The 16,135-nt window shown below is 38.8% G+C and overlaps 1 protein-coding gene across 1 annotated transcript in view; it reads left to right on the top strand.

The window, feature by feature from the left end:
- The first annotated feature begins 829 nt into the window (after positions 1-829).
- The window catches only part of Megf9 (multiple EGF like domains 9), a 100,955-nt gene continuing 85,649 nt past the window's right edge, over positions 830-16,135 (top strand). Inside the window, exon 1 of the mRNA XM_031377672.1 lies at positions 830-1,575. Coding sequence (XP_031233532.1) covers positions 984-1,575 — 592 coding nt within the window. The 5' untranslated portion in view covers positions 830-983. The remainder of the gene's footprint in view (positions 1,576-16,135) is intronic.

Raw genomic sequence — 16,135 nt, 5'->3', positions numbered from 1 at the left:
CGTGCCCTCTCATCTCACCATTTAAGTGGTTAAGAAAACAGCGTGAGCCACAAAACCACTCAGCAAGAGAGGCAAGGAGCTGAAATTCAACCTGGTCCTATTCTATTCTTTCCGAGGTTCTGGGCATAAAGTGTACACTCGAGTTTGTCTCCTCCACACCCTCTGTGCTCACGATGGGGCTCCAGGCGGTCCCATCCGGCTTAGTGCAGGGCCAGGCCATCATCAGCAGGTGCTTAGTGGGGGCACAGAGGTTGGCTTGCTGAAACTGTTAGCAAGAGCTTTAGTTTCACCATCTCTGAAATGGGGGTGGCAGCGCTGACACCGCAGGGCCGAGGCCAGCTGTCTTGAGCAACAGAGTGAGAGCGGAGCTCCATCTATATCATAGCCGCCACCACCGTCGCCCATCGCGGGGTAGTAACCAGTCCCCACCCGAGTCCGGGTGCGGCTCCCGCGCCTCCATTGTTCAGAAGGGCGGAGACGCTGCCCACAGGGGACTCCCCGCCCCTGGCCCAGCTCGCAGCCCAGTGGAACAGATGATTTGGCCCGGAGTCTGCCGCGCGGGCCGCGTCCTTTGTCTGCTCGGCGGCGTTGGGCGCCCAAGGCCCGCGCCCTGCTCTGTAGGTAGACAAAGCCGGAGCCGCAGCGAACCCAGCCGGCTCCAACACCTCTCGCGCCTCCCGACGTCCCGCCCTCTTCCCTTTGAGTCCTCTGATTGGTCTGCGCCGTTACAAAGAGGTCGGGAAGCAGGCGGATCACGTGGGCAAACGCGGCTTCCGATTGGTCAGGCTTCGCTGCCTATCGAGGAGGGCGGGCAGTGCGCGCTCCGCCCAGTCGCTCCCTCCGCGTTGAGGCCCGCCCGCGGGGCCGGCCGCCTGTCAGAGGGAGGTGGCGATGGTGCTCTTGGTGGCGGCAGCGGCGGCAACGCTTTCCTTGGTCGGACGGCAGGAAAGAGAAGATGACTGACCGATCGACTGGATGAATGAATGAATGGCGGAGCCGAGCGCGCCATGAGGAGCCTGCCGAGCCTGGGCGGCCTCGCCCTGTTGTGCTGCGCGGCCGCCGCAGCCGCTTCAACAGCCTCGGCAGGGAATGTCACCGGTGGCAGCGGGGCCGAGGGGCAGGTGGTCCCGTCGCCCAGCCCGGGGCTTCGGGATCAAGCCAGTAGCCCCTTCCCTAAGGCCGTGGCTCCCACGACGCAGGCCCCGCGGACCGTCCCCTCGCGCACCACGGTCCGCAGAACCGGGGCTGCAACCCCATCAGCCGGCTCCCCGGAGATCATCCCTCTCCGCACCAGCGCACCACCCGCCGCCACCCCCATCCAGGTTCTGGACCTCTCGCCCGCCACCCCTTCGGAGGACGGACGAACTCCTACCACCGAATCACCACCCTCCAGACCCGCGCCCACCACCCTTGCGAGCACAGCTGGCCAGCCGCCGACCACCTCTGTAGTCACCACCGCTCAGGCTTCCAGCACTCCAGGGACCCCGACTGCCGAGTCCCCGGACAGAAGCGGTAACAGCAGCAGAGTCCCGCCCACCGCACCTGTCACCGAAGCCCCTGCTCCTCCTCCCCCAGGTGAGTCTCTGGGCTTCCTAGTCCTGTGGACCTTCCCCAGGCACTGCCTATTTACACACCAGCGTCGTCACCCTGGCCACTTCTTGCTCAAGAGCTTCCCAAGGGAAGATCCAAGCTCCAGTTAAAGTAAACCCCCCAGTCCCTCCAAATCTAGAAAGTCTTTTGTCCCCCAACCTAGTGCCTTGCTCCATCCAGAGGGAGCTGCTGCTCTATGGAGAGCTTAGGGTCCCCTCCTAAAATAGGGTTTTCTGGCCTCTGTCAGAGTCCCAGAATGGACACAAACTTTTGTATTGGATCCGCCCAGAAGGCCACCCCACCTGGGATATTTGGGGGAAAGTTTGAAAGCTAGAATGGTGCTTTATTAATGCCCAGGAAAAACCTTTAAAGGATTCCTCCAAAGCTCTAATTTCCTTGTTTGTTTCTTTTTATTGGTGTAGTTAATAGATGTTGGTATGTGCGAGTATTTCTCATTCTCTGTCTCTGTCTCTGTCTCTGTTTCTCTCTCTCTCTCTCTCTCTCTCTCTCTCTCTCTCTCTCTCTCTCTCTCTCTGTGTGTGTGTGTGTGTGTGTGTGTTGGAAAAAGATGAAGAATGTAGTTTGCTTATAAACAGGCCATTTCAGGCCTGAAATTATAAATAAAAAACGGCATTGTAGTCGGTGTTTTCTCTGCAAATAAGTAGATTTTATAGGTCATTTGGGACAGGTGTGTAAGTAGGTTGAGCAAGTTTATAAATTAGGTTAAATCCCTTTCTTGCAACACTTCATCCTTTCTCAATTCCAAGGTCAGTGCTTGGGCAAATGCCATTTGAGCAGGGATGCCCATTTTCGCCCCTTTTAAAACTAGGATGTTCCTTACTGCTGATGCTGACATGCCAATTTCTGTCTGAGCTCACAATAGGAAATGCTGCTCTTCTGCTGGTGAAAGTGTTCAACCAAAGTTAAGATACAATTGCTGTTCTTTCACCCTTTTGCGTGAAATAGCCCAGGAACTCAACCATTAAGGCCTACCTCTTTAAGAAATTCAGCAAGTTTCTGAGATCTTTTGCTTTGCATTTGGGTGGAGATTTGCCCAGAGCACTTACTTGTCTAGCTTGATCTGATTGTTGACCTAATTCTTAGGCTCAGTGGTTTACTGTAAAGTCAGGTATGAAGTTTGGACTATAATTGAGTTGGTAGAGGATTTTCCCAGATGGTTAAGTCTTGAATTATGTTGGAGCTTGGCAAAGGCATAAGTAGGAATGCAGATTATTCACCCCCAAAAGCCACATTTGGATCTCTTTTAGCTTCAAGGAATGTACTAACTAGCTATTTTTTAAACATTTGGTGCTTTTTAGCTTTTGAAAAAGAGAGATTGACATATTACTAAAAGTTAAACTAGTACCTAAGTGTAGACTCTAGAGTCCATTTTTAGGTTTCAATTCCAGTTTGTTGACCCCCTTTGCCAACATAAGTATGGGCAGGTCCTTGTGATCTCACTTTCTTCAACCTCGGGATGAAGAAAGTCGTTCATAGTCCTTATCATAGTCCTTGTAGGTTTGCTGTGCAAAATATGTAAAATGGGCTGATTGTGTATACTACAGATGTTCTGAGGAAGCAAAGACAAGAGGATCAGGAGTTTCAAAGCCAGCCTGTGCTACATATTACATTTAAGGCAACCTGGACTGTATGACAGTCAAAAAGACTGTCAAAAAAGAAAGAAAAACAGTAGAGAGGTTAGGAGAGGAAAGAAAAATTTCACTAAGTCAACGCATACCTAACTAGTGCTTAGAATAGTTCCTGTGCTTAATAAGCACCACCTGTGTATTGTATTTTATTTATGACCAGCTCTGTTTTCTGATTAGAAAAATATCGAGAAGCCAGGTGGGGATTTGTGACTTCTCTACCTTGTTTTAGTAAACAGAAAAAGGATGAGTTAGAATGTCTGGAGTTTTAAGCACATAATATTTAACTAGCAATTGCTTCCTTTTGTTAGTATCTGGTAAATAAACATACAATTAATGTCATTTCACTTTTGACATTTTAAGAGCACAAAGATAATCCTTATTGCCAAAAGAGATAAACAGAAGCCTAAAAGGAAAGGACAACAGTCAGTCCTCCACCACTCTCTAGTTCTGTTTCCTAGAGGACCTAGACGTTACTCCTCATAGCAGTTTGTTCCATCTTAAAACATTTCTTTCTGGGCATATATCAACACAGTGGTATTTTAAAATAATTTTTAGGGCTCAGAGGTAGAGACTTGTTTAATGTGACTAATCACTATCAGACCTTAATTAATTAGTAATTTGTAAAATTCAGATGGGATTATATATGTATCTATAGCTTCATCTTGATGTATTCACTTAACTGTATAACATCAACCTTAATTGTTTTCATGTCAGTACCTTGGATCTACTGTATTCCTTCCAATAGTATTTTTCATTGTAAATACAGACACAGAAATTGAACTTGTTTAACCAGTTCATTATTAAATCATTTAGGCAGTTCCTAATTTATACATACATAGATTGCTTTGAAAAGCATAGAGAAGAATGTATTCTTGTTATATCCATCATGTATTTATTATATTTTCTGATAGATTGCTTTGAAAAGCATAGAGAAGAATGTATTCTTGTTATATCCATCATGTATTTATTATATTTTCTGATAGTTTGATACCAAATCAGTACTTAGAATTCAAATCAATTTTAAGTGAAACCGAGATGGGTTTTATGAATATTTACTATTTGAACTGTTTTTTGTAATTTCTACATGCTGACATCTGTATGGCTGTCTTTCTATAGCAAACACTTCAGGATACCAAATTGAGGTCATTCACCTTTGTTTAAATAGTATGTAATTTATAGTCTACTGTGAATTCATTCACAGAATTGTCTGTGTTTAGTTCTCAGTAGCTTGACTGACTGTGGCCTTCTGGTATGCAATTTTAGCCTTATAGTGATATATTCAAGTGCTACTTTTTAATTATAGCCTGGGCTCCAATCTACTTTAGATAGTGAGCATAGCTCTTCAAAAGAGAAAAAACTTCTATATGAAAGAGCTGATTTGGCTTGCAAAGGTGAATTTCCTGCTATTGGGAAAGATGGTTATAGAATTTTATTTCAACATTTCTATGAGAACTGGTTACTGTTTAATAGTTCATTTGATTGGGAAGGTCTTTTAAAGTGCTATGTGAATCAGTAAAAATTTCCTTCCTAGAGATTTAGCTGAAAGCTTTTACTACCAGTCAGTTGGGATCCCATTGTTTACACAGGGACACTGATCCACAGACTGAAACTAGTTACCCAGCAAGCACTTTCCTCTCACAAACCTAGTACAACACTATGCTGATTGGTTGGAAAGACTGTGATATTACTAGAGAGTAATAATTAGCAGTAAGGCCCTGAGGTAATGACAAATGCTTTCTTGTTTGTTTTATATGGACTAATAGGATTTTAGAAGCCACTAAAGCCCAGCATGGCTCTACATTTTAATACTTCTATAGGCTTAGATGAAACATCTCTACTAACATCTTAGCTAACATTTGACTAGATGGATTATGGCCTTTGGAAACATGTCCAAGTCTGTTTTCTCTGTGCACATCTTTAGATTTAGGGGATATAGTTATACTCTGAGTACAAATAACTTTGGCTTCTTCAATTCATCTTTATTTGACATGGCTTCATATTTCTGCACTATACTGGTCACCTCTTTTCTGAACCTTTTCAGTTTTGTGTAACTTCCCTAAAGCACAGAACAGAGATGAACCCAATTGTCTAGATATACTCCAGCATAGCTCACAGCAGAGAGAGTTCTTTCTGGGTACAATACTGATTTTGTATTCAGTCCCCTAAGCACAGCATTTTTTTTTTTTTTTTTTTTTTTGGCAGCCAAATTATGTGGTTGACTCATGGAATACATCAAGATATCTGACTATTTTAACTTATGTATTTAAAAGATACATGTTAGATAAATCTTCTTTTATCTGGACTTAGAAATGTTTGTGTTTTTTTCGAAAATATCTGAAAATTTTTCCATGCTCTTAAGATTGATTATGTTAAATTCAGATGTTTGTTAGAGCTCAAATTGTACTCCACCCAGGTTGTTCATGTGACTTGAAGGGTGTTCCTACAAATCAAGTTTAAGGACAAGTCAGGGCAGGTTATTCGTGCCTCACTGGGAAGAAGAAATTCATGGATATTAAAACAGTTTGGAAGGAAAGGGATAATAGCTTATGTTAGTTCTCAAGGGTCTCTTTCAGCTCTTAAGTTCTGCGATGATTAAATGTGCATGATTCAAGGCACGTTTGTACCTTATAAGGAGTCTTAATTATTTACTTATGATCAAGGCTACAAGAAGACGCTTTGTTTAAGCAAGCCTCAGAATCTAGTTTGAAATCTCTAACTTCTATGAGGTATGACTGCAATATTACAAATAGATTCTATTTGATTTGCTTTATTTGCTTGATTTTGTTTAAGATAGTGTTCAGCTGTATAGCTCAGGATGACCTAGAACTTGTTATGTGGCTCAGGGCAACCTCTACCTTGTCATCCTCATGCTGCTACCTCCTGGGTGGTTGGAAGTGCCACCATGCCTAGCACTTTAGAGTTCATTTGAAAAAAAATCTAGAAATGTAGGATCCTCCTAGCTGGACCAGAAGATGTTTTCTTTAGCCCAATAGTCTCTACTGTTAAAGCCAGAGTCCTATTACATGCAGTTACTTGTGACTAACTAACATTTATTTTATGGAAAGAAAAACTATATAGGTTCCAAGGAGAAGACAGGTTCAAAGACTTTTATCAAAAACCTATGTGTATAGATATATTGGGGAGCTTTTCAGATTTTAGGAAGTTAACCAATATATCCTGGTGAAGCTGGGAGAATATATAGTAATTAGACTTATGAAGGCATTCATATCAACATGTTCACTGTCAACAACTCAGTGGGATAAGAATCATGAATAGCCTTGCCTTTCATCAAGCCAGGCTTTATTGTCATGCATGTTCAAGGTAGGGCTTGCAGGACAGACAGCCTGGTTCTTTACCTATCTTGGAATACATACAACCTAAGTCATAAACCTTCCCTGCCTTGGATAAGGTTTCACTATATTTAGGTTGGCCTTATATTCATGGGCTTAAGCCATCCTTCTGTTTCAGTCTAAATAACTGGAAGTACAGGAGTTCACCATTGTGTCTGGATTCTTAATAATTTTCTTCAATATTTGTTGGGCCCAGAACTTGCATCAGCTGGCCAATACTTATAAAACACACTTGAGCCCAAGCTTTGCTTGTGGGAATTTGACAAAAGCTGGGTGAAGCAAAATCCTGGCTCAACCCTCCTAAAAGGACAGATGAATCCTGTGGTCAGTATTTCTTTATGCCTGCCTGGGAAGGGAACTAGGTGGTCCAAGGCAGGCTCTTATGTCTTGAGAGAGGGACTCTATGCCACTGATATTAAAAGCTGGGAATTTCTCTGTGAACACTGTTTAAAAGCTTTATGGGTTACTGCTTGTCAGAGCTGCAGTTTGGGTGTCCATCCTAAATCCTCTCCCTTCCCTAGATCAGTTGTAGCTTGGTTCTTAAGCTGAGTTGCTCTCCTTACCCCTCTGCATTCCAATAAATGGAGTACGTTAGAGGGAAAACATGGGCATTTGTAATAAGACAGGTGGACCCTGAGAGCACACTGCAAACCCTTCTTATCTGAAGACAATCTGAGAGTCCAGTAGGTTCTGTGTCTCTCCTGCCTTAGAGACAGGAGAGTAGGGCAGTGGTGCAGCACGCCTTTAATCCCAGTACTTGGGAGGCAGAGTCAGGCAGATTTCTGAGTTCGAGGCCAGCCTGGTCTACAGAGGGAGTGCCAGGACAGCCAGGGCTACACAGAGAAACCCTGTCTCGGAAAAAAAAAAACAAAAAAACAAAACCAAAAATGAGACAGCAGAGTAAACGTTAATACCATAAAAAGATTACCAGTAGTGGGGATGTCAGCATGCTTTTGTTAGAAGGGGTCCACCTAAGCTTTTAAGAAAGCTTAAATCCCCTTTGGGATCTGTTCTAAATCTTGGTATCTTTTGCTACTAAGAGTAGCAGGAAAAATACTTAGGTTTGAGCATTAGATTTGAGAGTTGTGGACCACTATAATAGTAATTGCAAACATGCTGTGCTTCTAGCACAAAATGTCTTACATTCATTATGTTATTTTGTCCTTAAGACAGTGAGGTATTGTTATATAGTATGATCCTCATTTTTTTCTGGTGCTGGGGATTAAACCCAGACCCTTGCACTTAATAAGTATACACTTCTCCTTTGAGCTTCAACCTGTAACCTCAACCCTGTTTTATAAATAAGGAAACTGAGACCCAATGCTTTTTGGTATTTACTGTATTGTGTACTGCTCATTCACCTTTAACTTTTTGTTTTATAATGGTTTATAGCTGTGATATTAAACTATAGCTTATCCTTTTGATTAAGGTTTATCTTGCTTTGATGGATATATTTATATGAATTATCTTTAGGTTCAGTCATAAAGGACTTCTTCTATTCACTGTATCTTATTCCTGGCCTTAGCACCTACTGTTGTGTGTAAATTCCTTAGTCTGATTAGTTTCTGAAATAGCATAAACTCCATAACATTAGTTTACAGTCTTTTGAATGTCTCCAGGAAGCCTTCTGGCTAGTTGAAAATTTACACATTGAAATAATCTGACTAGGTCCTTTTATCTTGATTTAACTAAAGACTCATAAAATTAAAGTGCATTACTTTTCATCCTAGCATTCTAAACATGTGTACATTATGCTTCCAGACGTCCTGGCACCCTTATAAAAAAAGAATGGACCGAAGTACTACAGTGCTGTTTTTACTGTTGGGTAAATTATGGGTAGAGAGATTACTGCTTGAGGGTACTTCATAGTGCAGAAGTAAATAGAGATAGAGGATCTTGTTTAGCAGAAAGAACATTAGATGATATTTTTAATTACATATACCTTTTACCTTGGTTTTGATTTTTTTGTTTTCTTTAGATATAAAAATCTTCATTATTAATTTCAGCATTATATTACAGGTATTTCTATGGCTACATTTAGGTATTTTTAAAGTATAGATTTTAGTTTACCATTTCTTTAGTAGAAACATCTATATCATCTGCACTTGGAACTTTAAAAAGAGATTTTGTTTAATTGTGATAAAGAAAATAAAGATTATGCAAGGACCCAAATGTGCTTGAATCACAGTAAATGTTTGCTCAAAAGTAGTAACCTATCAGATCTTTTTGCTCAAATTTATCCAATAAATTTATGTCAAAATAATTTCTCTAGTGATGCCACGTTTCCACAGAGAACTCTTCTACTTTCTGGCTTTATTTGCTCATGTTTCCAGTGCAAACTCCTCCATGTGTTCCTCTTACTCTGTCTCATTCATGGGCCCTACCCTTCTTTCCCTGTTATTTAAGAAGCCAAATTACCCTCTCTAGTGAACAATTTATCACTTTGTCCTCCTTCAATGCATCCTCAAAGCTTGATTCTTCTAAGAGATCTTTCTAGATGAACAAAAAGTCCTTGAAGATGTCTTGGTATCAGGATGCACAGAGTTGAACCCTTTTTGTGCAGAACAAAACCTCTCTTTTTTTCTGTGACTGACTTTTTTCCATATGTATATATTTCTTAAGCAACAAAATATAAAGTATTTTAAGGAGCAATTTCCTTTTTCTCTTATGAATAATATTGGCTATTCTTGATGTACTGGTTTAGTATATGAGGCTTAATTTGAGAAACAAATGTTTTGATCTTTCAAATGACAGAATTTTCCTTGTAGAAATACGATTAAAGTTAATAGTGAACAGAATGCTTCTAATAATTAACAAGTATGGGTTTCAAAGTGCTTTTAGAATCTTCTAGAGCTTTCCATCTACCTTGAGGTTAATTTCTGTGTATTGTATGAGTGTAAAAAGGCTTAGCTTCTGTCCTCTATTGATTCTGTTACTAGTAAGTTGATAAGTTTCACATTTGATCATTTTTATTTCTAGCTGTTGTCCTTGGAGTTTATTTGCTGAGTATAATCCTTTGGCTGGTTTTATGGCTCATATTTAAATAGCAGAAAGATAGTGATAAGAGATTAGGATTGTCTACATTTCTTTCCTAGACACTAGCTGGTGCTCAATGTAATAAAAAGAACTTAGTCATAATTAAAAATAAATGGTATGGGAAATAACAAGTTAAGCTATGGAATTTGATTGGGAAACTCAAATAAATTTCTCCTCTTTATCTTAAAATTTTGATTTAGAAATAGGAATAGTAAGAATCTGTTTAGAAACATCTTAATCTACTTCTTCAGTTGCATTGCAAATGAATCTGCTGGAAGAAAAAGAGACTTCATTTCAGCTTTCCTTTTTAGTCTGATATTTAACACTGTGGCCACAAATGTAACTGAATACTTATATGGACAATTTCTTGTCAGGCGTTTAAAAATATACATCATTTGTCATCATCCCAATCTTATAGATGGCAAATACTGGGACTCAGAAAACTTAAGAGGAAAGGAGACCACTGAGATGACTCAGATTGTAAAGGTAGCCATCACTACGCAATAACTTGGGTTCATTCCTCTGAAACCACATAGCAGAAGGAGAGGGCTGGCTCTCATAAGTTGTCCTTTGACTCCACATGTGTGTAAGTGCACTCTCATGTATACGCATGCTTACACAATACATCTACCTCTCCAGTAATAAATATAGTAAGAGAGAACGAGAGAATAGATTCCCGCAGTTGTTCTGATCACATGTAATTTTTAAAGAAGTAATTTACATTTATATCTCCATAGAATAGCCTCAAATAGATTTTCAGTATTTAGTGACCAAATGAATGAAGAAAGTGTGGTTGGTAATTAGAATAGGCATGCAGTATATTCTTGAGGAATATAATATAATCATGACCTTCTCTCTTAAAATGAATTTCCCTCTAGCTTTTCCCTTGTTCCTATTAATAAAGCGTATGGAACTCTGAGAGCTTATATATTATACTAATTATTCATTTTTATTACATGACTTTGTCCTTTCTATTATTCTTAGTTTTTTTTAACCAAAATATACAAATAAGAATCTGATAATTTTGGGGGAAAGAATAGCTAAGTTAGAAAGCTGAATTCTTGTATATAAGATGTGGGCTTTGGAGTCATTTTACCAATCTCATGATTTGGGCAAATAATTTAATTTATAAACTGAGATGAAAACTTTGACTTATAAACTGTGTTATTTGGGTGCTTGCACTTCCTCAAGTTGTCTTTTGTTTGTTTGTTTGTTTACTGTATCCAATTTTGATTTTATAGTCGTACTATAAAATGAAAACAATGGACAAAAATTGTGATAAGCATGCTAAATCTCTATGTAGAAGAGATTAAGTCAGATGACAGGATGCAGAGTCATGTAATTAGCTGAGCAAGTTTGGTCAGCATCTGAGATCCTTGCTCAGTGTCAGGGAGATGCCATTCTGAAGAAAGCATGTGTAGAAGATGCTGTCTGAGACAGGAAACCTGCTGGAGCCTGACAAAACTACAAAATTTAGGCAGGCAGAGATGATGGATTAAATTTATTTTTTCTTTAGGAAAGATTAACTGCAGTCTTTGATAAGAGCTGAACATGAGATATTGGTTTTCTTCTCCATTTTATCTAGTCTAAAGGATTTGAAACAAACACTTTAAAGTTAATTTTAATTAATGTACCTGAAGAGGAGATTCGATTTTTATCTTTCACTTTCTATAAAAATCAATTCAAAATGGACCAAAGACCTTAATTTCAAACCTGAAACAATGCAGCTTCTTGAAGGAAACATAAGGGTACCCTTTGAGATAGTGGGATAGACAAGAACATTTTAGTAGAACACTAATATCACAGAAACTAACTTCAAGTATCAATAGACAGGGCTTTTGTGAAAATTAAAAGTTTCTGTACAGCAAAGGAAATAGCAGAGCAAACAACCCACATAATGGGGAAAAAATTTTACCAGCTGCACATCAGACAAGGGGCTAAAATCCAGAATTTACAAAGAATTGCTGAAATTAACTGCCAAGGAAGTAAAACTGCCAATAATAAATTGGCAAATGAAAATATATACTTTTCAAAAAAAGAAACACAAATGGCCAATAACTATTTTTAAAAATACTCAGTATCCCTAGCCATTGGGAAAATGTAAGTTAAACTATTTTGAAATACCACCTCAGCCTTGTCAGAATGGCTATCATAAATAATATAAAAACAAATACTGGACAGGATGTGGGGAGAAAGAAACTTTATTGACTGATGGTGAAAACTAATACAGCCATTATAAAATTAGTTTGAAGATTTCTCAAAAAAAAAAATATAGAAATAGAAGTACCACATTGTACTGGCTGGTTTTGTGTGTCAACTTGACACAGGCTGGTTTTATCACAGAGAAGGGAGTTTCAGTTGGGGAAGTGCCTCCATGAGACCCAGCTGTGGGGCATTTTCTCAATTAGTGATCAAGGGGGTAGGGCCCCTTGTGAGTGGTACCATCCCTGGGCTGGAAGTCTTGGGTTCTATAAGAGAGCAGGCTGAGCAGGCCAGGAGAAGCAAGCCAGTAAGGAACATCTCTCCATGGCCTCTGCATCAGCTCCTGCTTCCTGACCTGCTTGAGTTCTAGTCCTGACTTCCTCTGGTGATCAACAGTAAGATGGAAGTAAGCTGAATAAACCCTTTCCTCCCCAACTTGCTTCTTGGTCATGATGTTTGTGCAGGAATAGAAACCCTGACTAAGACACACATGATCCTACTATTTCATTCCTGGGCATATACCCAGCGAATTCCACATCCTACCACAGAGATATTTGCACCCTCATGTTTATTGCTACTTTATTCACTATAGTAATCAGCCTAGCTGTCAATCAACAAATGACTGTATAAAGAAAATTTCCTACATATATTTCGTCTCCTATTCAGCTGAAAAGTGAAATCACAGATTAGCAGGAAAATGAATGCCCTTAGAATTTATGCTTTTAATTGAGGTCACAAAATCTCAGAAAGAAAAGTAAAACACGTTCTTCTTCATCTCCAGAATCTAGCCAATAATATATGTAAATGTATAAGCAGCGTGCGCATAGGCACCGTATAACATGAAGAAAAGAAGACAAGAATGGCTAAACATGAGGGGATGGGGAGAGATTGAATGCAGGTAATGGACACAAATTATGAAAGAGGATATAAAGCTAATTATTTTTATAGTTCCAGTTTTGTCATGTTTTTTATTTTTGATAGATTAAAGCATAAAAATATATTTGGTAATAAGACTGTAAAATCAGGGTGAATCCCCAGAGCTTCCATTCCCAGTAGAAGTTCATTGAGTTTTACAGTTTTAAGGTCTGGTTAATATTGGTATATGCTTTTTTATTTGCATTTTTCAAAATATATTAATAAAATTTTAAATGAGAAAAATGTAAACTTATTTAAGTAGACACTGTTCAAACTGAACAATATTTGAATTCATGGCATTTTTTCACTATGTTTTACCAATAAAAATCTGATTCCTCCCAACCCTTAAAAATACAATGCACACTAGAAGTTTTGTTTCAATCTGCCCATATGTTTTACAATTAGATCAGATGGGGTTGCTTTTATGCTGGTAATAGAACAGCTGTTCTATATGATGCCTTGCCAGGGAGACAGCTAAGCTCCAAGGAAAGGAGATATTTATTCATTTGGAAGAAGAAATGTGTTCTGCTTAGTCAAAGAGAAAGTGATAAGGAGCAGGAATGTTTTCAACTTACAAGAGGAATGTTAAATAAATTTTAGTTAGCCAATGTTGTGCCCTTGAGATAACTGATTTTGAAAGCTTGTTTCAGTATTATATTGCTCTTAGCAACTAGCATATTTCCAGGGATCTTTATATTTTCATAGTTTATTTTAAATCTGCTGCTTTTGCTTCATGAATGTAGGCAAAGGGGTAAGCAGTGAGCAGAACATGATAGTTCCAAGTTCTTTTTCATTTTAATGCTCATTAAAGATATGTATGTATGTAGATATGTATGTATGTATGCATGTGTATGCGCGCACACACACACACACACAAACACACAAGTATATTCTCAGAAATTTTCGGATGTTGGCCACTCTGAAGGAAATTGGGTGAACTGAATAGCTTTTTAGGTTTTCTTCAGTCTTGTCAGTCATTTATAGAAATGTAGTCTAGGTGTGGGAATGGTTACTGGGAATAATGGGGGACAACAGGAGTGGTCAGCCTTCCAACATGCTGTTTTTTCTCATTTTCCTATTGAGGCTTAGTTAAAAGACAATATCAGGCCTTTACTGATGTATATTTCTCATTGGCTTTATGTTCCTTACAGTCTTAGTTCTGAGCATATAGCATTAATAGTACAAACCCACCACCCACTAACAATGTGTGGGATAATGACTAGCTAGACAGTATACCAAATACACAAAGAAGTTTGGCTGTTGGGTATTATTATATTGAATTGTTGTGTATTACCTGCAAACCTATCCTGTTTAACTGGTTTTAATTTCTGTGTTACTTTGTTGCTTCAACTTGTCCACAAATGCAGGACTGAGAGGTTCGGCTAATCAGTGGAATGGCAGTTAGAACTAAATTCCAGCCCTTTTTTCATTGATTTTATGTGTTAGTGAAGGTACTTTCTAATGGTCTTATGTCAGATTCTTTATCTATAAAATGAAATATATTTTCCAGTCTCCCAAGGTTTTTGAGAAGTAACATATAGCTTAATTTGGGTTTTTTTCAAAGAAAAAGGCTTTATAGAGTTTAAGCTTTTTTCTAGTGTTTTTTTCAGATTATGTGGTTTGCATTTGTTCATAATATACTGTGAATATGATAGCCTATTAAAAAATACAAATTCATATGTGAGTTTATATATGTTATTTTTTTATAATATTTTTATTTGCTTTCTTGTATAATAAATTGTGCTGTTATTTTAAAGTTTGGAACATTTTAGTGCCATTCTTTGTGATTACCATAATGAAATAAAACATAATAAATCAGGCTTTATAAATCTTTAATATTATTTTCATTGATTTTTATTTGCTTGCTCATTTCAATTTTGGGACAGGGTCTCAATATCTAGCCTGAAATTTCACTACAGAATGGCCTTGAGCTTAGTTAGATCTTACTGCTCTAGCCTCTTATGTTCTGAGATTATAGGCATGCACTATTAGGTCTGGATCATGGTTGTTTTTTTTTTTGAATGGATCCTACTTCACCATTTTTATGTTAAAATGTATAAATATATGTTTTAGAATATGAAACCAATTGCAAAGTTAAAAAGTGAACTCAGAAACCACAAGAAACTCAAGAAGAAGGAAGACCAAAGTGTGGATACTTTGTTCCTTCTTAAAAGAAGGAACAAAATACCCATGGAAGGAGTTGCAGAGACAAAGTATGGAGCAGAGACTGAAGGACAGTCCAGAGACTGCTCCACCTGGGAATCTTTCCCATATTCAGTCATCAAATCCAGACACTATTGTAGATACCAGCAAGGGCTGGCTGACAGGAGCCTGATATAGCTGTATCCTGAGAGGCTCTGACAGTACCCCACTAATACAGAAGTAGAAGCTCACAGCCATCCATTGGACTGAGCACAGGGTCCCCAATGAAGGAGCTAGAGAAAGGGCCCAAGGAGATGAAGGGTTTGCAGCCCCTTAAGAAGAACAACAATATGAACTAACTAGTACCCTCAGAGCTCCCAGGTACTAAAACACCAACCAAAGAGTACACATGGTAGGACTAATGACTCCAGCAGCATATGTATAGTAGAGGTTGGCCTGGTTGGTCATCAAGGGCAGGAGAGGCCCATGGCCCTGTGAAGGTTCTATGCCCCAGTGTAGGAGAATGCCAGGGCCAAGAAGCAGGAGAGGGTGTGTTGGTGAGCCAGGGAGGCTGGGGGAGGGAACAGGGTTTTTGTTTGTTTGTTTGTTTTTTAATTTAATTTAATTTTTTATTTTTTTTGTAGGGGAAACTGGGAAAGGACATATCGTATGACATGTAAATAAAGAAAATATCTAATAAAAATATCTATAACATTCTTCAAGCAAACTAAATAAATAAACAAATAAAAAAGTGAACTCCGATATAATAAAAGTGACATTTTACTGGTAATTGCAGATATTTTTTATATCAATATTATTTTCCTCCCTTCCCTACCACTGTTATAATTCTATATGTATCTAATGCATAAAAACCATTCTTTCAATTAACTTTACAAATGTGAACATTTTAAAGTAAGATGGCTTCCATTTGAAGTTGTAAGTAGAGCCTTTAGTATTAATTTATTTTATCAAACACTGAGCGCTTGATATGTTCAATTTACCATATTAGGTACCTCCTAATACTTACAGGGGAAAACTATCCTATAAACCTTTTTATCACCAACTTTAATATTTTATTGCTATGCATGTCACTCCATTTTTCACAGCAGTAAATGAGATCACTTATTTGTTAAGAGAACAAAAATGCAAGTTGGATTTAGTACTCTGGAGTCAAACATATGACATGTCCACATGGAAAGATTCACCACATTTAAACGATTTATCTGATCTCCGTAAAGAGTACAAATCTAC

Source organism: Mastomys coucha, unplaced genomic scaffold, assembly GCF_008632895.1.
Source record: "Mastomys coucha isolate ucsf_1 unplaced genomic scaffold, UCSF_Mcou_1 pScaffold18, whole genome shotgun sequence".
Classification (NCBI taxonomy): domain Eukaryota; kingdom Metazoa; phylum Chordata; class Mammalia; order Rodentia; family Muridae; genus Mastomys; species Mastomys coucha.
This window is presented reverse-complemented; position numbering and strand designations above follow the sequence as displayed.